General features: G+C 35.8%; 1 protein-coding gene across 1 annotated transcript; it reads left to right on the forward strand.

Annotated features, from left to right (window-relative positions):
• The first annotated feature begins 1,301 nt into the window (after positions 1-1,301).
• LOC149844145 (protein SEMI-ROLLED LEAF 2) lies at positions 1,302-23,211 on the forward strand. Its single transcript, XM_090000343.1, has 19 exons — positions 1,302-1,642; positions 2,539-2,613; positions 2,720-2,835; positions 4,543-4,657; positions 4,973-5,101; positions 5,328-5,375; positions 6,444-6,643; positions 7,565-7,761; positions 8,063-8,346; positions 8,583-8,732; positions 17,588-17,998; positions 18,163-18,312; positions 19,243-19,315; positions 20,482-20,609; positions 21,583-21,774; positions 21,846-21,986; positions 22,263-22,394; positions 22,493-22,696; positions 22,808-23,211. The coding sequence occupies exons 1-19, from the start codon at positions 1,508-1,510 to the stop codon at positions 22,919-22,921; spliced, it is 2,994 nt and encodes a 997-aa protein (XP_089856469.1). The 5' UTR covers positions 1,302-1,507; the 3' UTR covers positions 22,922-23,211.
• Positions 23,212-24,040: the final 829 nt, after the last annotated feature.

Below are 24,040 nucleotides of genomic sequence, written 5' to 3' on the forward strand. Positions count from 1 at the left end.
TCTTCTTTGTAGTTTAGCTCCTTATTTATTTATGGTAGGTTGTCTGGTTTCCCATACTACCAACAAGTCTTAAGAAAAGGTTCATTCCCACGAAAGGGTCATCCAAGCAAGAAAGTGTTTCTTTAAGAAGGGAGGTGTGATCCGGTTTTCATAGGAAAAGGGGGTGTTTAATGAGTGAGCCCAAGGTGGGCGGTGTACCCGGGCAGGTGCAGGGGACAAGCTCTCCACCTCAATCCTATTTCAAAATTGTGCCCTCCATCTCCACCTTTATCCTGCACAAGTTTTGATTTTCACCTCCGGAAGTTTTGATTTTCACCTCCATTCCGGATTCATTCTCCATTTCATGTCTTCGATTCGCTTTTCAAATGGAACGAGTTCAGACAAATTCTCATTTTCTCTTAGTCTACTGTCATTCCTACACCACTGATTGTGAGGAAGAAAAGAAGAGAAAAATGGGTTGTGAAACTTAAGGTTAGAAAATAAATAAATAAATAAATATATATATAAAAGAGATTTAATTGTCTTATTTAAAAATAATTAAATGTTATTTTATAAAATATTAAAGGTATATTAGTAATTTTAATAACGAGAAGGGAAAAGAGTAAGTCCATCCCCGCCTCCATCCCCCACAGGTTTTGATTTTCACCTCCATTCCTGTTTTCTACCATCCACTGCCATCCCTACTCACCTTTTTTTCAGGGGGATGTTTATTCTAACTTCAGTTATAAAGGCTTTGTTTCTTGTAGGGCTGTTAACTGGATCAGACTCAACTCGAACTCGAATTCTTGGGTATGAGTGTAAAAAATACCAACCTGAATAATATTCGGGTCGACCTGAACCCGACGGGTTATGACTTTTGCTTATTTTGACAGGTACCTGACCCGACCCAAGTGTTTCATATGTATTTTAAGTAAAAGTAATCTTTTAAAATTATATGGATCTGGGTTTGAGAAACCATTTTTGTTAACCGACAATACTTGAACCTGACACTTATGTGCCAACAACATAAAATTTAGTGGCTAGGATACCAACTTCTGAGCCTATGCTGGGCGTTGGCTTGTGGCCACTCATGAAAATGGAACCTTGATCGCCCGTCTGAGTTGCATAGGCCTAAACCCCACTGTGCTAACCCCTGAACAAATAGAATATGTAATTACCTCAAGTGTCGATGGATATGTTGGTCATTTCATATGCCTCATTTTTTATTTTAACACGTCAGTGACCGTACCGGCCATCGATCACGTGACGATGCATAACCCAATTTTTTTTTTTTTAATTTTTATCCTTTTTTATTCTCCCCCACCAAAAACCCAAAAATTCTCCTGTGGGTACTGCAATGATGTCGGTTTACTCCAAAAAAAAACCGACACTGGGGAGGTCCTTTTTCACTCTATTTTACTTTTTTCTCTTCTTTTTCAGCAAGCGGGGGAAGGATTTCTAGTTGGGTAGTCGATCTTTTCTGTAGTTTTTGGTGGAGAAAGAAGGATAGAGAAGAAGAAGAAGAAGGATGGGTTTCATGTCCAGGAGGGTGCTGCCTGTCTGTGGAAACATGTGCGTTTGTTGCCCCGGGCTGAGGTCTCGATCTCGTCAGCCTGTTAAGCGTTACAAAAAGCTCCTTGCTGATATCTTCCCGAAGAATCTGGTGGGATTTTTTATCTCTCTGTCTCTCTGGAGTAGTGGAGTTGTTGGGTCTTGCTTTGATGTTGGGTTTCTGTGTTTGTGTTATTTCTTGGCTTTATGAAGTGGGTGTGTCTTGTTTCATTGATCTTTGGTTATAAATCATGGTGTTGGTGTTGTTTGTTTGGATGGTATCCTTTTTGTAGCCACGTTTGTTTTTATGGTTGCTTTTGAACAACGGGGAGGTTTGGTTTCTTTGGTTTTGTTGGAAATGTGGGATTTGTGGGGATAATTTTATCCTTTTTGTTGATTTATTCTTTTTTCTCGACCATCTTGCTTTCACTCTTTACTGCCACTGTATTTCTTATTTTCTCAAGTGTAGATGTGATACCGGCATTTTGTTTGTTATGGTTTCCTGATACACGATTGTTTTGATCACAGCTGTGATTCCTCAGCCTGTGATTGTTGGTCACAGCTTCACATTTGTGACCAACTTTCACAGTTGAGATTTCAAAATCACAGTCTACACCTTTTCAAGTCTGTGTAGCCTGTGATTCTTCTGTGATTGTGATCAAGAATTACAAATAGCTGAGAAAGTTCAAGAATCACATAGCAAAGCAAATGTGGTGTACTTTTTGCATCAAAATGCTTTTGGTAGAAGTTGAAAGAAAATGTGTTCTGTTTGTTTTATTTTTGGTTTTCAGATGGCGGGTAGTGTTTGAGGTTTGACCATTTGTCTTAACTATTTAGAGTTTTTCTTCATAGTGATTTTGATTTTTATTAGGTATGTAGTTAACATGGTGTTTTCTTTCTTTTCCCTTTTTTGTTGATATGATTTCTTGGTACTTTTTATATGAGGGTATATTCATTTCTTGATCTTTTTAGTTGTTTGAGATTTGATGGTACTCATATCTTTAACAGGATGATCCTCCAAACGAAAGGAAAATCACCAAGTTGTGTGAATATGCAGCGAAGAACCCTTTGCGAGTCCCAAAGGTATGTCTCTCTTTGGTGTCGTGTAGAGCCTTTTTTTTTTCTTCACCTTTTTGAAGTCAGCTGGGATCTTCCTTGCTTGACTTTGTAGCTTTTCCTTCCTTGCTAGATTGCCAAGTGTCTGGAGCAAAGGAGCTACAAGGAATTGCGTTCTGAGCACTTCAAGTTAATTAAGGTTATCATGGAGACATACAACAAACTGCTGTGCTTGTGCAAGGGACAAATGTAAGTGGTGATAAGATCTTAATCTCAGTGGCTTTTCATTATGGAACCTAGTCAGACTTTGATAACCGAGTGTTTATTCATGTGATGTTTAAACCATAAAAGGCGAGCCCTTCTGCCTTTCTCTTACCATTATCATGATTTTTATATGATGGGATTTCTGGATACATGGTGCTGGTGTGCTAAAGCATGTCCATGGGGGTTTGAAATGTTTGGTATTGTTTTCGGGTTATAACATCACTTTCAATAATAAATTGATGTAAAAAATAAATAATAAATACATAATGTTTTTTCTTAGGAGCACCAACAGTAGTAACATCATTCAATTGATATCACCATTTGCACAACCTGCTCATGTCTTGTAAAGTAGGCGTTTTAGTTGGTGGAATATTTCTTAATCATGATAGTTTAACATGGTTAACAATGGAAGGGTGAGAAGACATACGTAGTTTGTATTATGCAACTCTTGATGATTCTGCAACCCCTGTCCGATTTTTTACCGTAACATATAGGCTATATTGGGCACACCTTGCCTCATATGATCATATCTAGTTCTTTTAGTTAGAATATGGAAGCAATGGCCTTGGCTAACAGACTCAGATTTGAGCGCATTCCTGGTTGACTGGACCCCCCTTTGTTGCCTAATTCGCCTGGACCTAATGTAAACTGTAGATCATGGCATGGGGACTGTTTTGTCTGTTCTATCCCATTTATAGGCAATAACTGATAGACACCTTGGTTCTTCTGGCAGAATCTCAAAGGCCTGCTCATAAGAAGATTTTGTGATAAATGCTAGTAATATGAGAATTAAATAGTTTTACTATTATTTCTTAAAAACCTCTATGTTTTGATCAAGGTTGCCAAACTAGGAAGCGAAAGCGAGAAGCGAGGTATTTTAAAATTTATGGGAAGAGGGAAGCGAAGTATCAATTTGAAAGTGAAATATGAATAAAAGATGAAGCAATATGGTAACTAAATAGGAACCGAATAAGAAACAAATAAAAACTAAAATAAAATTGATCATTCTTATATTTCATGATTTTCAGAAAAAGTTATTTTTTTTTAAATCTAACGATGATGGTTACCAATTTAGAGAAAGTACACGAGAAGTGAGTGGAAGCGTGAGAGAAAATACGTGAAAAACGAAAAGAAACGTGAGAAAAGCACATAGGAAGCATAGATCATGTGTGTGAGAAGCATTGAAAAAACATGGGGGAATCGAGATTCCCATAAAGTTTCGGAATTGAGGAGTATTGCGCTTTCGAAGCGAGTTTCCGGGAAGCGTGCTTTCCACCTACCTAAGAAGTTTCTTGTAACTTTGGTTTTGATGATGCCTTTTAAAAGTACATCTTTCAGTTTAACCATTAAGAAGTAACAAGTAGACTACTTGTTTAGAACTAAAAAGTAATACTTGAGAAGGAGATTATTGTTTTTTGAGTTCCGAAAAACTTTCCATCATCTACTTCTGAAAGAATTCAAAATTTCAAATTAATGTGTGTGTGTGCGCTCAAAGTAAATATCTATTTCACCCTAGGCTGATTATTTAAGATTTTCAAGAATATATGTCTAGATTCTTTGTAGTTAATTATGTTGGGAGCTTTCTTATATTTTCTGGGGTTGAAACCAGTGGAGGATATTAATACTTGATCTGATTTTATGTTGAGTTTGGCTTTGCTTGTTATTGACCATTTTCATCTGGTTGCTGAATAGGCCGTATTTTGCTGCCAATCTATTGAATGTGGTAAACGAACTTTTGGATTACACACGTGAAGATGCAATACAAATCCTTGGATGTCAAACCTTGACAAATTTTATTTATAGTCAGGTACGCTTTGGTCACATGTTTCTTTTTCTCAGGTGAGTCACATGTTCTGTAAATTCTCGTAGTCTTGCACTTGCTAGCTTTCATGATGCATTTATATAGTGCCACATTGATTATTATTATTTTTTAATAATTCTAACAACATTTTGATGGTTTCTTCCATTTTGATGACTTGGTCCAGCATTTTTTTCTCGTTTCCAATGTAGAGGATTTTTGTTGCATTGTGGTGTTACATTTCTATGGATGTTTTTGATTTTGGGGTTGACTTATATTGATCTTAGCATCAATTTCTTTTTAGTAATATTTTTCACTGAACAGGCTGATGGAACATATACACACAATATCGAGAGCTTAGTTCACAAAGTTTGTATGCTTGCTCGTGAGAATGGGGAAGCATTTGATAAACAGTCACTGCAGGCAGCTAGCTTGCAATGCCTTTCTGCTATGGTATTTTTTTTCTTGTTGTTTATGATTCAATTAAGGTGAATGATTTGTTGGGATTAGTCTATTGAAGTCTTGATATATCAATCTCCTGATTGGTTGCTGTGATGTTTTTGCTTCTTTTTATTCAAAATATTACTTTATCTCAGAGCGCATGGGGGTTGAGGGGAGCTTGTTCTAAACACAGTTTAATTATAGATGACTTATGTGATTCAGTTTTTTCAAACTGCAGGTTTGGTTCATGGCAGAAATTTCACACATATTTTCAGATTTGGATGAGGTAGGCATGTTCTGTAGAAGTATGGTTTTGTGATTATTATTTAGTTTCCAGCTTTATTTTTCTGGGAAAGCTTCCTGGCTATTTACTTGAAGATACCTTTTTGAACTTGAATAAATTTTCTGCTACATGCTTAAAATTGATGCCTAATAACTGAGTCCGAGTATATCTGCTAATCCTGATTTTCTGAAACTAAGTTTAAAGTTTTAGAGTTTAGAGAAAAAATATGATGGTTTGCCGGTCAATTTGGAAAAAAAATGCAGCGATGTGAGTAGTAACGTTTTGTAGAACAAATCCGAGGTGGAAAATAGTTTAGCCTTTTCTTAAGCTGAACCATAAGGGTTAAAATCATGTTTAAATTGCACCCTAAAAATTATATCTGACTTTCAATTCCACAACCTAGTCCATGATCCAACCATACCAGGTATTGACTTGATACTTGCCATACATTTCTCTTGGGTAGAATATGTATCCAATCATTTAGGGTTCTTGGCATCTTAATGCTGCTGATCTTATCTTCATACATGGACACAGCAAGCACATAAGAAGACTGGCAGATTTGTCTTCTATATGATTGATACATGTGTTGGCTGTGGAATTTTGAATAATATTTCTTTCTCGATTTCCAAAGTGTAATATTAGCATCACATATAAATAGAACACATCCCCATTCAGGTGCTAGAACTGCATAATTCACATTTAATGGAGGCCCATACTTTTTGTCAAAATTGTAAGCAAGGCAGCTGAAACCTAGAAACATGCACAAACCTGTGGAATTTTGAAATAATTGGAATTGAGGTATTTTATGTAAATTTCACATTATAGTTTCAATACATATGCAAGCCCATATGTATCACATTAAGCTAGACCAGCTTAAATAAGTTGTACTCATAGCGGTGTTTTATTTAAGAAGAATATTCCTTATAGTAACTTTTTTTCTCTTAATAATTGGATTGCACTTATTTGTCTATGTGGTCTCACAAATTTTCTAATAATTAACCTTCAATATGAGCCATTACATTCGAGATGTCTCTTTCGATATTTATAAGTAATTTGCGCTGTATGATGCAGATTGTTTATGTTATCTTGGACAACTATGGGGAAGAGATATGTCATGCAGATGATGAACAAGGGGAAACACATCACAATTGGGTGAATGAAGTTGTCCGTTGCGAGGCAAGAGGAAATGCAGGTGTTACTAATAATATTAGCCCAAGTTATGATATTATGCGATCCAGACCTGAAAAAAAAGATCCTTTCAAATTGACAAGGTAACTCGCTAGACCTAGTCATCTTTTGAATGCTGTCAACTGCTCCTTTTTGTTTTCATCATTTTGGAGACCACCAATGCATGTTTCTTGTGCTTAAATCATTCGACGTAATTTTTTTCAGCAAAGCTTGTATTATATGATTTCTTGAGGGAGCTCATTTCCATGTATTTGTTCTTTTAGCATATGTTTTTCTGGGTTTAGATATGTATATTGTGTTTTTTATGGCCTGTTTTCTAGTAAACTTGACCTGATTAACTTTTGTTTGCGACACTCTTTGTTTATGAATGAGTATGCATGCACATTCCTGTACAGAAAAAGTAAAAACAAGGGATTTTAAAGTATGAGGCTGTGCATTTATAATTTGTGTAATGCCCTCAGATTGGACACATTTTTGTTACTAGGTTGGATTCTGGCATGAGTTGCGTCATCGTGCATCACTTGCATGACCCATATTATTTCTATAACTGTCCCATTTTATCTATCATTGCACTTGAAGAAGGGTTTCATTCCTAGCATCAGAAACAGTTCTTTGTGGAACCTCCTCCTGCTCAACACAAACATGAGTCAATGGTAGATTATTGGGCCTATTGGCTGTTCCATCTCTCTCGTTGTCTCTCTCACGTACACATGCATACACACTTGCGCACAGACACTCACACACATTTATTCTCTTGCTTTTTACGTAATGTGATAAATGATGTGATGCTCACAAGATGTGGTCTTTTAATTATGTCTGTGCTAATATACCTGATACAATGTTACAAACAGTTAGTGCTTGCCATTTTATATGCTTTTGTTTTGTTCAATAGACTAAAAAAGTAATTGTCATAATGCACTTTTTTGTTCCATGTGAAGTTTCTTATTTTTTAATGTCAGCAGTGTTCATACTGCAAGAGTAGATTCAAGTTTTTCATTTTGCAGGGATGAGATTGAATCACCCAAGGTATGGTCACGAATTTGCATCCAGAAGATGGTTGAATTGGCGAAGGAGACCACAACAATGCGTCGAGTTTTGGACCCCATGTTCCTTTATTTTGATACAAGGAGACATTGGGTTCCCAGGCAAGGACTGGCAATGCTCGTTCTGTCTGATATGTGTTTCTTGATGGAGAATTCAGGTTGTTTTCTGTATGATTAGCATTTTCTTTTGATTTTGGTTGGTTTAGCCTGGGGCTTTTGCCTTTCATATATATATATATATATATATATATATATACAGAGAGAGAGAGAGAGAGAGAGAGAGAGAGAGAGAGAGAGTATCTCCCAGACCGTCCCAGACCTCTTCTTTTATGTGTTCTGGTTCAGAATTTTCTAGTTACTGTAGGTTGTATTTCTTTCCTTCTTAACTCTAAATGCAGATGTCTTGGACTTGGCATTTGGCTTTTGTAATTACCTATTTTGTCTGGGAAAATGTTGCAGGAAATGACCAGTTGATTTTGGCTGCTATTGTCCGACATCTGGATCACAAAAATGTTGCACATGATCCTCGGAATAAATCTGCTATAATTCAGATTGTTACTGCCTTAGCTCGACAATTTAGATCACGTGCTCTAGTTGCTGAAGTTGGTGTTGTCAGTGACTTGTGCAGACACTTGAGGAAAAGCCTTCAAGCCACAGATGAATCCGTTGGTTTGGAAGAGTCAAATGCAAATCTTTCTCTTCAGAGTTCAGTTGAAGATTGCTTGCTGGAAATATCGAAAAGGGTATATTTTTGAACCACTGTTTTTTTAGTTGCCATGAAAAATCACATCTCTAGAACTTTAGAGGTTTTCAGCTTCTGAGATGTGGTGCTAGACCTTAGATATAGTAAATAATGGGCTTTGTTTGTGAGCCTGGAAGCTAATACCAGTGGCTGATTTTCTTTTTTTTTTGTTTTGGATGTTTTGACTTTGACTTCATCCCATTCTTGTTAATATTTTTATGTTGGAAAATTTTTCAGATCAGTGATGCAAGACTCCTATTTGACATGATGGCAATAGCACTGGAGAAGTTGCCTAGTGTTGGAGTTATTGCCAGAGCAACAGTTGGATCAATGCTGATTCTTGCTCATATCATTTCCTTGGTTTCTTTCCAATCATATGTACAACAGGTGTGGATTTTTATTTTGTTATATGTGGTTTGATTGAGCAAAGTACATTGTTGTGATTTTCCTGGGGTTTCATCTTTCTCTTTTCCTTTTCCTTTTTTTTCCTCTTGAAGTAGATATACAGAACTTTCAATTTTCCAACAGTTTAAAATTTTTTCCTGTGTAATATTGCACACGAATAGATAAATTTCGAAATTGATAGGATTTTATGGAAGTCACTAGATAGCATCCTACTATCTGCATGTTAAGTTGTACGTGTATATATATGTGTTTTCATACATATATATATATATATATATATATTTGGTTCATATTGTACATGTATACATATATATATTCATATATGTATATATATTTTATTTATAAATGATGTAATAGGTAAATACCCACTAAGGGTATTTTGGTCATTTCACTTCTTGCAATAAGCTGTGCCCATTAAGGAAAAACTAATACTTTATCTTATTTTGTTCTTTCTGTCTTTTTCTATTTTTATAGGGACTATATGGTCAAATACCAAATATAGCTGTTAGGTTTTTTTTTGACTAGTCAACATAGAGATGACTATAGAGCTGTTGAAACAATCCAACAGCTCTATTGAGGTCTCCCTCTCTCTTGTATATGTATAAATAGGGGTTTTTATCCCCTTTCATTTTTCAACTTCTCTTAAGCATTTATGCTCAATAACGATAAATATTTTTATGTTTTGTGTTTTTCTATTTAGTTCTTTAATGTTTTATAATCACTTAGTGCTTTTGTTGTTGCCCTTTGTTGGTTATTGTATTGTCCCATAGTGGACTTGTGTTTGTGCACATTGTGATTGTGATCTTGTAAGCCATTAGTGACATTGGTTTGTGCTTGTGCACTTATGTGATTGTGATCTTGTAAGCCCTTAGTGGTATTGTTTTTGCATTTTTCATTATTTCATTACATGGTATAGAGCCAAGAAATTCTTCTTAGCATTTTGCTTCTTTTGGGTGTTGGGATTCTTTGGTTCGAGTTGGATTCATGATCGTTGGATTCAAGGGAAATCTTGACTCGGTATGTATCTTATATCTTTAAAAAACATATATATATATATTTGTTTTTTTTATTAAAAAAAACTTTAATTTTTTTTTTTGAATTATCGTTGGAAGCTATACATCTTCTTAGACAACTTATTGAGAGAAATAGAGAGAGGAACAAAGATTTGCATATGGTTTTTATTGATTTGGAGAAGGCATACGATAGAGTACCTAGGGACGTTCTCTGGTGGACAATGATGAAGAAAGATGTTTCTCTCAAGTACATTAGTATAATTAAAGATATGTATGAAGGAGTAGTAACCAATGTCCGTACTTGTGGAGCGGTGACAACCAATTTTCCTATAACGGTTGGGTTACATCAAGGATCTGCTTTAAGCTCTTTCCTATTTGCTATAGTGATGGATGAGCTTACGAGATCAATTCAAGAAAATGTGCCGTGGTGTATGTTGTTTGCTGATGATATTGTTTTGATTGATGAGTCTAGAGCTGGGGTTAATGCTAAGTTAGAATTATGGAGACAGACATTGGAAGCAAGAGGTTTTAAGTTGAGTAAGAGTAAGACAAAATATATGGAATGTCGGTTTAGTACGCAACGAAGTAGTGATGGGAGTATAGTGAAGCTTGGTGAGCAAGAAATACTGGTGGATGACTGTTTCAAATATTTGAGATCTATCATTCAAAAGTATGGAGAAATTGATGGAGATGTAAATCATAGGATGAAGGTTGGGTGGATGAAATGAAAAAGTGCAACTGGAGTGCTGTGCGATCGTAGAATGCCATTGCGGTTGAAGGGAAAGTTTTATAGGACGACTATTAGGCCCGCTTTACTATATGGTACGAAATCTTGGGCTGCCAAGAGACATCATATTCAAAAAATGAGTGTAGCTGAGATGCGTATGCTTAGATGGATGTGTGAAAATACAATAAAAGATAAGATTCGGAACGAGGAGATACGTAAGAAGGTAGGCGTTGCACTCATTGAAAATAAGATGAGAGAGAATCGTTTACGGTGGTTTGGACATTCGGCGAAGGTCTAATGATGCTCCAGTTAGAAGGATGGAGAAATGGGAAAATATATTAGTTAAAAGAGGTCGGGGTAGGCCTAGGAAGACTTGGATGGAGATGATAGGAAAGGATATGAATGCTTTGAACCTCACCGAGGACATGGCATTAGATAAAAATGATTGGAGAAGGATTCATGTGGAAGACACGGTATGATTTTCTTTGTTGGTTCATATCGCCGACCCCAATTGTTTTGGGATGAAGGCGTAGTTGTTGTTGTTGTATCGTTGGACTTGTTTTTATTAAATATCTTATAAGGCTTATTTGTTTAATCTTGTGAAATTATATATATGTATGTTTTTTAAATCATGTTTGAATCTTAATTTTTTTTCAAAACATGCTTTATTTGATGTATGGTTATATAATCTTGTATGTTTGAGTATGTATTGTTGGCATTTAGATGCTTTATTTGAAAAAGTCATGCTTATAAATGTCAAATCATGTTTGTATTTATTATTGAACTTTGTTTTGTTTTCTTTTGAAAAAATATCATATATTTTAAAATAATTTGAGATATTTTAAAATAATGATGTTGTGTGTATTTCACAAGTATGATTGTATGAAATTTTGCTTAAACTTGTCTTTAATTTTTTTCTTTGTTCTTGGTGTATTAAAAATAGCATATAAAGTGTTAAAAATTATGATCTAACTTATAAGTAAATAATTTTTATATTAATATTTGATCTTTGTGCACTTATGATTGCCTTACATGTTGAACTTATGGGAAGTCGTTCACTTTAATAAATGCCTTTTATGGTCGTTCTGTGGGACAATAGTTATGATATTAGGTGTTTCTCGTATTGATTCTTTTTGTGGTACTTAGGATTATGTTATTTTCTTAGTCTCATGCTATGTCACATAGGTGCGGGTGTGGCACTTTAAAAAAACTTGGGTGCGGGAGGATATATATATATATATATAATTTTTAACAGTAACACTAATGAAATAAAAAGCAATAGAAGGATAGAAAGGGGCTCAACTTAGAATTAAGGGCCTTTCCTTTGGTAGTCGTGGAGTTAGGACTCGTCGTTTGTTTCATTCTCATTGGGAACTGAGGACCACACCAGGTTTAAGGGCAGCTTGATCGAGTTGCATATCTCAATTGGTACTACATGAAAGTAAAAATGGTCCTACTATACAGCTGAAATGCAAATTTTGAATCAACATGGATGTCAGAATCAACTGATGTTGAAGAACCAATGGATGGGTTGTGATTAAGAGTGGAATGCCACTCAAGCTCAGACCATTGATACCCAGCAATTCAGTGTATCTAAGGGATAAAGCACCGAGTTAGATAAGAGCTGCAAGAGCAATACCAAATCAAGTTCGAATACTATTTTTGTTATAGAAATGCACATGATATTAACTACTAAGAATGTGGCATTAGTGGGTTGAATTAACCATAATGATGATGACTGAAAACCCTCACATGGGCTTACCTGTTCATCTAAGCGCTACAAGATCATGTGATTGCTGGGACTAACAGCCAAAAGAATCAAAATGGACAAGATTCACACCCTACAAAGCAGCAAGACATCAGTGAAAGCAAAAGGAAAATGAACAACAACCATTCGCGGGTGAATACTCATTGCTTGGGTTAAGGTAATAACAGACCAGAGTTACTGGAAGCTTCTTAGATAGGTGGGAAGCTTGCTTCTCGGAAACTCGCTTCGGAAGCACGATACTCCTTGCTAATGAAACTTGATGAGAACCTCGATTCCCCCACGCTTCTCTTATGCTTTTCACACACTTCATTTATTCATCTTATATGTTCTCTTACTCAACTTTTCATGTTTTTTATGTGTTTTCTCTCACTCTTCACACTCACTTCCATGTCCTTTCTCTAAATTGGTAATTATCATTTTTAGATTTTGTTAAAAATTTAATTCTTACACTAAAAAATCATGAAATTTAATATTAGTCACTATTATTTTAGTTTTTATTTGTGTTTCATTATGATTCACATTCAATTATTATATTTCTTTTTTTATTCCTCGCTTCTCTCTTCCCTATACATTTTAAAATGCATTGCTTCTCGCTTTCGCTTCCCGTATCGTTTTCCGCTTCCGCTTCCTAGTCTGACAACCTTGTAACTGCCAAATTACAAAATTGGAAAGATAATCAGCTACTAAAAGCACACTGGGCCGTTAGCACACTTCTCTGCCTCACCAGTTTACGAGATTGAGAAGAGCAAGAGAGACGAGGGAAGAGAGATTGAAGGAGAGATTGAGAGAGAGAGAATGAAGGAGACATACCTCGCAGTGTTGGAGTCGCCACGCCGCTGGGTTGGAGATGGAGAAGAGGAGGCGTCGGGACGAGGGGTGGATTTTTTTGCCATAATCCCACTCCCGGGCCCATTTCATCGGGGATTTTTTTTTAAGTCCAAAATTGGACAATTAAGACCCTGGGTGTGTTGACCGCACTCCGTGTCAATTTGACCGCACCGGATGCCGCACCCGTGCCCTTGCCCGCACCTGAGTCACTTTGCGTCGACACGGGTGCGACACCCAGCTGGCCGAATCCCTGTGACATAGGTCTCATGTTATTATTTTACATGGGATTATGTTTCATACTTAGTTTTTAATAAAATATTAAGTTGAGAATCATGAGAAACTTTTTTTGTTTGCTCTTTATGGGTGTTATAAGTGTTTCCTTCGTGGTTCACTTTAGTACTTGTCCATTATTGGTGGACATGCTTGTCGACTTAGATCTTTGGTGGACACGTGTGTTCTTTATTAAAAGACTATTGATTCATTGCATACTTGTTATTTATAAAATATAAATTTTTATATTGTGCCCTTAGGGCCTTAATCTATCACTTGCATATACATGAGTTTTTTGATCTCTTTGTGAGTATCCATGATTAGTTGTACTTGTGTATTTACTTGGTTTTCTATATGGTACTTTGAGAATCTCTATATATTGAGAATCTCTATTTATGTTTTGGCCCTCTTTAATGTTATATGACATTGATTATCTCATAATAGACTTGTAATCTAAATTGAGTTATCTCTCTATATAACTTGCTTGTATTGATATGATTGCATTGCATTGGATTGCATCAATTGACACTTGTGCATATGATTACACTATATTCATTTGAAGTTTTCATCTACCGTTATTAGGATTTAATTTGAAACTTTATTTTTTCAAATCGGTTCTTATATATGAAGTCACTCATTTTAAAATTAATTTTTCTGAGTATTTATTGCCTTCTTATGGCATTTGTGTTGTTCATCACAGACTTTTATATGATTCATCATTTTAATTGTTATTCTTATTGTTGAATCAGAGATGTTTATTGGAGTGAGTTGTGTGCACCTCGTTTTGTATCAGTTTAGATTGTCAACTTGTAGTTTGACTCTAATTGACCATTATGTGATCTCTGATTGTCTGAGTGTGCTGAATCACTCATTTGTTTTTTGCCATTGTCTTTATTATGGATGCTTATAATTATGTGTATCTGTGATGACTATCTGTTTTTGAAACCATGGTGTTTCGAAAGATTGTTAAAGATTGATATTCTTATTAGTGATATTAGCTTGTTTTCATTACATGCTCTTTTACTTTGTGTGTTTCTTCCTATTATGCCTCTTATCTAAGTATCATTATATGTAGATAAAAGATGTTTATTCACACATTCGTGTGTATTTTTAGCTCATTAGTGACATTCTTGTTATAGTCTTGTTCTAGTGGCTGATACACTTGTTTTAAATGTTATTATATATAGACAAGAGATGTTTCTTAAAAAATATGTTGATTTTGAGTTTATGGTTTGATTTCATAAAAAATGATCTTTGAGAAATACTCTTCTTATCTTTCTTAATGATTATCTCATGTTTCTAAAAGTTATTACCTTTTTTTTTTTGAAAATTTTACTTACGAGCTATTCTTGTTTTGAAAGTATATTGTTTTTTAAAATTTTATAACTATTTGGGTTAGGATATTTTCCTTGTGTAGTTGGAACCTTTGTTTTGTTCTCTCTGTAGGTTCTTAAAGATGCAATGGATTGAGAAATGAATATATTTGATGCATTGTATCATGAAGATGGAGATAGCCGATGAAGGCGTTTGTAGACGATCACCAATGAAGACATTCAGAGACTTGTATTTGCAAAATTCTCTGATGCGACATAAAGATGGAGACTTCCAATGAAGACATTTGAAGATTTTTATCCTTCCTGTTGATTATTTTTGTATTTTCAAACTTTTGGTATATCAAATCGTAAGTTTGAGGGGGAGTGTTAAGTTGTACATGTATATATATTATTTATAAATAATGTAACAGGTAAATACCCATTAGGGGTATTTTGGTCATTTCAATTCTTATAATAGGCTGTGCCTGCCATTAAGAGAAAACTAATATTTTATTTCATTCTTTTCTTTTTGTCTTTTTCTGTTTTTATAGGGACTATTTGGTCAAATACCAAATATAGCTGTTAGGTTCTTTTTTGACTAGTCAACATAGAGTTGACTAGTCAATAGAGCTGTTGGAACAGTCCAACAGCTCTATTGAGGTCTCCCTCTCTTTTGTATGTGTATAAATAGGTGCTTTTATCCCCTTTCATTTTTCAATGCTTCTCTTAAGCATTTATGCTCAACAAAGATAAATATTTTTATATTTTGTGTTTTCTATTTAGTTCTTTAATGTTTTATATGCACTTAGTGCTTTTGTTGTTGCCATTTGTTGGTTATTGTGTTGTACCATAGTGGACTTGTGCACATTGTGATTGTGATCTTGTAAGCCCTTAGTGGCATTGGTTTGTGCTTGTGAACTTTTGTGATTGTGATCTTGTAAGCCCTTAGTGGTATTGTTTTTGCATTTTCTGCTATTTCATTACACTGCAGTGTAAGTACGAGTTAATATTCGGTAAGGCCAACCAAATATCTTATCTAGTAGAAGCCACCATTCTTTCTTCCACTTTTTTTTTTTGTTTTTTGAATTATTTTGTATATCAAACCCTAACACATGGTCTACATAGTTTATTTAGTATAACTTGTTTTGGATCATTTGATCACGACATGTAAGCAGGTTTTCTCTAGTGTTTAAAAAATGGATGGCCTACAACGTGCCAAAATTTCATGTTTCTAAGATTGTGTTTTTACTTTGAAACTCATAAGGTCAGGTTGAGTTGATAGAGCTTGAACCTGTGATTCCTGCTGGGCAGGATGGTCTGGTTGACTTGACCAAATATTTGCCATATGTAAACATGTCTGTATGCATGTTTGGTTGTAGGAATTGGTAGACCCTATCCAGTTTAACCTCTATCAATCATAGCCACCTATGTCACATGGGTGCGGGTGCGGGGATTCGGCACTTCCAAAAAACCCGGGTGCGGCAGGGGCAAAAATGTAATATATATATATATATATATATATATATATATATATATATATATATATATATATATATATATATATATATATATATATATATAAAAGGGGGGTCGGGGATTCCCCCCCGGCCCAGAATTTTTTTTAAAATTCCGCAGCCCATTTCATAGGGCAATTTAAAAAAAAAAATCCAAAAAATGGACCGAAATGACCCTGGGTGCGGTCAACGCATCCAGGGTCGGGTTGACCGCACCCGGTGCCGCACCCGGTCCCGCACCCACGTCGAGCGGGTGCGGCACCCTGCTAGCCGAATCCCTGTTACATAGATAGCCACTTAAAAGATTATAGTTTCATGTGTTTTTGCTTAATCTCAACCTGCAGATGTGTTTATCTTTGCTTATTTACTAAAAAGCATACTTTGCATGAATTGATTTAACAAAAAAAACATGAATTTTGGATGTAAAAATTTTGGTTTAATATGAGCTGTTACAATTTTTGGTTTGTTTCATTAATTGTCACCAGCATTTTCTTTTTCTTTTTTGAAAAATGACACATTTATAGCTGCAGTTTACAAATAGAAAATCTTTTAATGTGTTTCTGTTCTTAAAATTACTAAAATCCCATGGTTTGGTGAAAGTTAAGTCATGAAATCATGTTGTCTTAAATTTGTCAGGGTGTGTGACTGTGTGTCATTGTATACACACACATACACACACTCACATATGCTTATATAGATACACAAACATATGTATGTATGTAATATGTGTAGAGTAGCTTTGTGTTCTTCATACTCTAGGCATGATGTTTTAAATATATTGGTTGGGAAAACATGTTGGAGTGGGAACAAATTTTTCAGGTATATCAGTAACGTTGTTAAAGAAAATGGTGTACCATGGCTTTTTAATCTTCAGTTGATGGAAAATGATCTGGTGTACCGCATTTTCTGATAATTTCAATGGTTGTGTAATTGGGATAATTTGATTCCCTCCTCTTTTTCCTTTTTCCCTGTTTTTCAGATGGGGTTTAACAAAAAGATTTGTAGCACATTTCTTGTGCTTATTAATAGTTAAAAGTTGTTGGCTTGCCCTTTTCTATATTTTCTGTTAACCTAGTCCTGGTTTGAAGTTCTATGACCTCCAGCTGTCATGGTCAAAGTTTCACGGGGACTCGGATTAGTTTGGCCCTTTCCATTTTCAGCTATACTATAAAGTAGGACTGTAGGAGTATGATTGAATTTTCTTCGCTTGTGATTTTGTTGACATGACATGGTTCTGCTTCTTCAACTTCTAGTTTTTGTGACATGATTATCTTATTTTCGCCATGACATGGTTTGAATTTTCTTTGCTTGTTATTTTCAAGCAGGAGATGATTGAATGAACAGTGACATGATTATCTTCTTATTTTTCCATCAGTACTTATTTCTTTAGTTTATGTTTTGTAGGTTTACCCAGAGGCTCTGCTTCTTCAACTTCTAAAAGCTATGATACATCCAGACACGGAGACCCGTTTGATAGCCCATCGAATTTTCACCGTGCTGCTTGTCCCAGCTTCTATCCATGCAAGACACGACTGCATGTCTTTGTACATGGAGTCTGTTTATGAACCAAGAAGACTGCATTCAAAAACGACTACTATTTTTTCCTCGGCCTCTAAGCTGTTTGAAAAACTGCGGAGAGAAAAAGATGGTCCAAATGTTGAAAAAAGTGGTGATAGTCATGATGATTCCAAGGATAAAGAATCTACTGATGATGAGTTTAAACATGGGTGTGTTCGAAGAAGTTCTCCAAATTTGTACAGGATAAGTTGTTCAATTGTTGACATTGCTGCTAGCAGTCCTGGCTCAACTGACCTGGTATGTATGAACTACACCATAACAAATCTTTTAGTAGTGCACAATATCAAGTTTGTATTTGTCTAGGCGTCTCTGGTGTTCATATTTTTTGAAGGCTCTTCTGTAATTTTGGTTCATCTTGGCTTGTATGTCCTGTAGTGTAACATGTAGTTTGTGGATTACAGGAAGCAAACATTGTCAAACTAAGTGAAGATCAAACAACACAATTACTTTCAGCCTTCTGGATACAGTCCAATTTACCTGATAATTTGCCATCAAATTTTGCAGCTATAGCTCATTCATTCAGCTTGACACTTCTTGCCTCATGGTTGAAGGTATTTGTTGTATGTTCTAGTCACTTTATTTTATTCTTTAGGAATAAATCCATAAATGGATTCTTTTAGCATGATAATCTGTTGGATTTCAAAGTGGTGCTTGTATAATGTAACATTTTGGGTTTGAATAGCTTTACTGGAAAGGCAAGCTAAGTTAGTGTAAAATGGAGTATTTCCATAACAATTAGTTACAAAATGATTCTGTTGTGTCTACAGCCTGGGAATGTATGGCAGGCCTGTCTGGAACTGCTGCCTATCAGGAAACATGAAGCAATGTAAACAAGAAATAAGTCTGTTTCTTATGTTTCACTTCTGTAGGTTATGCAAGCATGCCTTTAGTGATATTATTATTCATGGAGAGATCTATGTTTTATAAACATAAACAAAATATTTAATACCAAATATCTAATCCCTTTGCACAAAGCATTTATACATGTCATGGGAAAAATATTAGATTTTTCAACTTTGCAGGGTTGGGAAATTATGTGGAACTAGTATTCCAGCTACTCAGTTGGAAAAAGAATAATTTTCTATGGTTGAACAGCTAGTTTTTTCGTGTGAAAAGATAGTGGAATATATGCCAGGCTCTTTTCTGCATTACACTGTTATAGCACAGAAAGGGGCAGGATGTACACACACACATGCATGCGTGAATAATCATAGGTGTTTCTATAATCAAGTCTAATTATTATTATCTGTCATGGCTGGTATTATCTGGCAGCTTTTTCTTTCAATTATGTGAGTTTCTGGTATGTGCCCATTTTTCGGTCTTAATATCGTAAAATTTTAGTTGTTAAAATTGTCCATTAGAAAAATAGGTGCTCTGATTGTGTGAACATTTGTTGGGCCTCGACCCTCTTAACTATTTTTATGCATCATTCTCTGTGCATGCAATGAAAAGTTTCTTATCTTGAGATTGGAATTCTGCAGGGATCAAATCACAATGTTCTGCGTTCATTTCAGCTACCCCTTTCTCTCAGGAGTGTGTCGCTTGATCCTGATGGTATATTCAAGCCGTTGTTTCATGTTGCTTGTTAATGCAAATAAAATCAAGTTAAGGTTTTTGATGGCTTGTGTATATTGAATGAGTTCAATAGGCTTATCCGGTTGGTTGGAACAACTTATTGCTAACTGGTCGGGCATAATTTTACAGTTTTACTTGTACCTTGTTGTGGCCAAGATCCAGCAAAGTGCCATTTTTCTTATTTTGTGGGAAATGTTGGATTTTTGCAATAGCGTCACTTAGGTCTCTTTTCAATTCCTTGGCCCTGGATGGTGATTCAGTTATCCAGAACTTGTGGGTGCTGTTCTTGGACCTGGAATGTGTCTTTCAAAATCAAATCCAGACATATCAAAACCTTGGCCTAGCCTGAATATTGCATGTTACTCATTGATCCATTTTCCCCAAAACAAAGTTGGTACCAGTGTGCTTGAAATCTTGTCACTTATCATCATTCAGCTTCTGGTCCTTCGTTTGCAGACAGCTCCCTCTCTTTTCGTTTCAAAATTTTGAATGTTGTTGGTGTTTCCAGGGAGAGTAATTTGAAGATTTCCAAGTTAAACATGAAATTTCTATTTTATTTGCCTGGAAGGTTTACTATATGTTTGCTGATTGTTGCTGAAGGGGCTGGCAAAGGAACTGAACTGCCTGCATCTTTTCTTGGTTTGGCTTGGTTACGAGTTGTTGGGGCACATAAACTAGAAAAGCCTAGTTTATCAATCATTCTTAACAGGCTGAGTCTGAACAAGCACTGTTTGGCTTGGGTTGGCTAATAGCCTAATACACATTTATGCACAAGATGTGTGAGGGAGTTGGTTATTGTAATACTCGGGTATGAGAGGCAGGATGTTCAAATCCTGTTTTGACCTTTTTCATTTCAGCTCACTTTTCGAGCTGGTAATGATCCATAGCAATTTGAGCCTCAACAAGGCATGCTTTGCTTGTTTTCATTCATCAGCCATAGCCAATGACGTCTTCAAGAAATGTGTTCTTTTTGACTGCTGAGAATGCAGCTTGTCTATTTTGTCCACATCTTTCTTTGTTCCTTTTTTTTCAGTATGGAGTCTAGACCATCATGTCATATACATTTATAACTTAAGTTATTGATAGCAGCATCTATCCATGTAGCTAACCATATTCCATCTCATTATATTTCATTGTTTGAGCAGGAATGTTGTCTCCTTCGCACCAAAGGTCACTTTATACATTGGCAACAGCAATGATGATGTCTGCAGCAAAAATATATCACATACCAGATCTAATTGACTTTCTTAAGATGTCCTTGAGCTTGAGCAGTGTAAGATACTTGAAACTGAATTTTCATCCCATCCATGAAAATGGGTGCATTTTGTCTATTGTCTGTATTTGATGAGGGTCTAGGTTTTGTTGTTTTTTGTTAGCAACTTTCATGTTCTTTTCTTGGGTCAGTTGGGATGCACTTCATTGTACAAATGGCTTTGGTATAATGTTATATCAAGGGTGTCATCGATTATGAGTCGGATTCTTATTACTAAAGTGTCCAATCATGAAGAGTTCATCATCAACTTATATTATGTGCTCTTAAGTTTATGGTAAAGAATCTTGATAGTAGTTTCAATCTCTTTGGGTATGTACAAGATCAAATTGAGGAATCCCCATTCATTGAAACATACCAGGATACTTTGAATCTTGTCAGACTTTATCTTTTCCAAGGCTTCAACGTTTGAATCCTTAGAGAGGGCATATTACTGTTGTTTCTACATTGGCAGAGAACTGGGCCCCAAGGCCTAGTATTTCTTATTTACCAGTAATCCTTTCAATTAGTCCTAACCCAGCTTGTGTCTTAGGCCTTGGTGACCATGACCTCCAGCCAGTGAAGCCTGTCAGAATGGTACAGGGGAACTTAGGAGACGATACAAGTAGCATTGTAGTCAATGCAAGAATGTGGAATGATCTTGCCCATCTTCATTTATATTTTCTAATATTTTTTCCTTTTTCCAAAGTGTTTACATTGAGCCTTAGGTTACATAGACAAATGCAGTTTTTTAGCCATTTTTTCGTCAAATCTGACATCCGAGTTTAGATGGTTATTCTAAATAGAGATGGTAGAAGATGATCTGAAATAACGAAGATGGTCTCCATACATGTGTTATTACTCGCTGTCAGTTATGTGTTGGGTATTTGATTATTATGTTCTTAACTTGCTTTATTTTGGAGCTTAAAAACACACTCATATCATTAGCAACCATTGGTTTCATCAACTTATGCAACAGTTTGCTTTTTTTTTTCAGATGGATCCATATATAAGTATCACAGATGACCTTTATATATATGTAAAGCCACCAGATGATCTGAAGGAATATGGAACCAGTTCTGATGAAAATGCAGCCTTGTCCTCACTTTCCACTTTAAGGATGGCAGAAAGTGAGTCAGGGAAGTCTCTTATAGATGTTATAATTCGAGGCATATCCAGCAAGACTGAGGTATGATGTCGTGTGGATCAATGTTATTAGGAATAATTGCTTTGAATTGATATCCCTCTTTTTATCTTCAGCTTGATGAGGATACGCTAACCAAGGAACTTTGTGAAACATTTGTGCCTGATGACACCTTCTTGCTTGGTCCTCAATCTGTGCTTGACTTGGGAACGAATAAGACGACTGCCCATATGAAGGAATCACTTTCGTTTGATGAGGTAACTTTAGTATTCTCATGTTTATGAAAGTCATTCTTGATTGTCTAATTAATATTATTCTCTAGCCTTGTGGTTTCTTTTGTCATCATGAAGTTCTTGTGGTGCCTATGCAGCACTTAACCACGCAGAACAGATGCATTTATTTTTGTTTTTTGCATGCCTCGGATATGTAACCGTGGTTCTTTATTGAAACTTCTATATAGATATATCTGACAGCAAGAATGCTTATTATCAGATACCATTCTTGGCTAAGAAATACTCTAACTTGTTTGACAGGATTTTTCTGCAAGTGCATTGACGGAGGATGATCTTGTAAGCGAATCATCTATCTGTGACCTTCCTCAATCTGTTGCAAAAACACCTGCATCTTTGTCACAGATAATCAGTGTCGGGCAGCTGCTAGAATCGGTCTCTCTCTCTGCTTTTGCGCATTTACTGGAATGTGTGTAAGTACAAATTATTGTACTTTGTCTAACTTGTATTCATCGTTGTTTTTGTTTGATTAGGCGCTTGAAGTAGCAGGTCATGTTGCCAGTGCATCTGTGACGACATCTCCACTTTCATACAGCACAATGGCAAGTCAATGTGAGGCCCTTGGCTTGGGAACCAGGAAGAAGTTGTCAAGTTGGTTGGTCCAAGACCCCAAAACAGACTCGTTGCTCTCTCTTTCAAATGACACCCAACCTGTAAAGCCAATGGTGCACTCAAAGGTAGTGATATGGTGTGAGCGAGATTTCATGGTGTTTTTGCATCTCTGATATCGTTTGCCTTTCCACTGTATGTCCCGATTCTCAGTGCCCTTTTTTTTATATATTGATTAGGACACGTGTGAAATGGATACACTGAAAAATGATTTGCCACCAGAGCCATGGCAAGCTCTGAGACTGCCTCCTGCTAGCCCATTTGACAACTTCTTGAAGGCAGCAGGATGCTGAGGGAGAATGATCTGCATTGGTGCCGTTGTTTGTATAGTTGTTAACATCTCTCTGTATCATTCAAATCCTTGTTTCTGTCCATGTTGGTTACGCAACGTTCTCTTGTGAAGGCTTACTTCCATGTCTTGGTTTACAATGAATTTGTTAGGGGCTTTTAGTGATAGCAACTTGTTTATGTAAACCTTGTCATTTTCCTGTGTTTCATTTCTTGCTCAAAATACTGGAAATATTTGAAAAATCACCTATTGAGCCCCTCTGCTTGGACGTGCCTTGATAGGAAATATTTGAAATCTCTTTCTATTTTGTGCATTTGCTTGAAGTGATTGAATTACTGAACTTCTGCTTTTAATCATTCTCTGCAAATCAAATTTGTATCCTGCGCTTAAAGGGCTCAGTGTGTGAGTGTGTGTCTTAGATATGATGCACCCTCCGTTACGCTGATCCTATGCACTAAAATCAAAGGAAAGCAGGAAAGATAATGGAAAACGAGAATTAAAATTCAATAAATCAAAGAAAACAGAGGCTCTCATTCATCAACTACTCCCTAAAAATCCCTATAAAGAGTATTTATAGTACTAGAAAGATAACCTTAATTCTAATCTGGATCTAAGGTAGATCCATGATACAAAAAAAACCAAACCTAAACAAAACTCAAATAGAAAACCTTAAACTAGAATAAGAGCCAAATGGATCTCTTGGACCCGTATTGTATGCTGCTCTGCTCCTTCATCAAGATATAACTTGCATATCTAAATTGATTTCTACTTGTTCATAATAAACAGATGGTTATGATTCACGCTCAGGAAAGCTCCTGTTGCTTTATGTGGACGTGAAACTAAAGGTGACAATTGTGCTCACTGTCCATGAAGGATTAAGACATGCATTTACAATGTCTCCAAGAATGCCTTTGATCATGGCTTCAAATTTCGCTTAAACTGAAAGCAAAAAACTTTATATTGAACTTGTCAGTTAATGCTTGCAGTCTGTCTATTTATACAAGGGAATCTGCTCTGCAGCATGACGAAATAGCGTAAAAAAAAATTAATACCTTCCTGCTGCCATAATCCTTGTATTCTCGTTTAAGCTGTTTCTTATATTAATCAATTGAACATGACCAAT

Source organism: Nuphar pumila, chromosome 3 (genome assembly GCF_984573655.1).
Source record: "Nuphar pumila chromosome 3, dmNupPumi1.hap1.1, whole genome shotgun sequence".
Lineage (NCBI taxonomy): Eukaryota > Viridiplantae > Streptophyta > Magnoliopsida > Nymphaeales > Nymphaeaceae > Nuphar > Nuphar pumila.

What these genes read in the sequence shown, in the direction of transcription:
- LOC149844145 (XM_090000343.1), top strand. Translation starts at nt 1,508, where the DNA reads ATGGGTTTCATGTCCAGGAGGGTGCTGCCTGTCTGTGGAAACATGTGC. An exon ending in TATTTTCAGATTTGGATGAG is followed by an intron (nt 5,376 to 6,443) that starts GTAGGCATGTTC and finishes TGTATGATGCAG; the next exon opens with ATTGTTTATGTTATCTTGGA. An exon ending in TGTGTCGCTTGATCCTGATG is followed by an intron (nt 19,316 to 20,481) that starts GTATATTCAAGC and finishes TTGTTTGAGCAG; the next exon opens with GAATGTTGTCTCCTTCGCAC.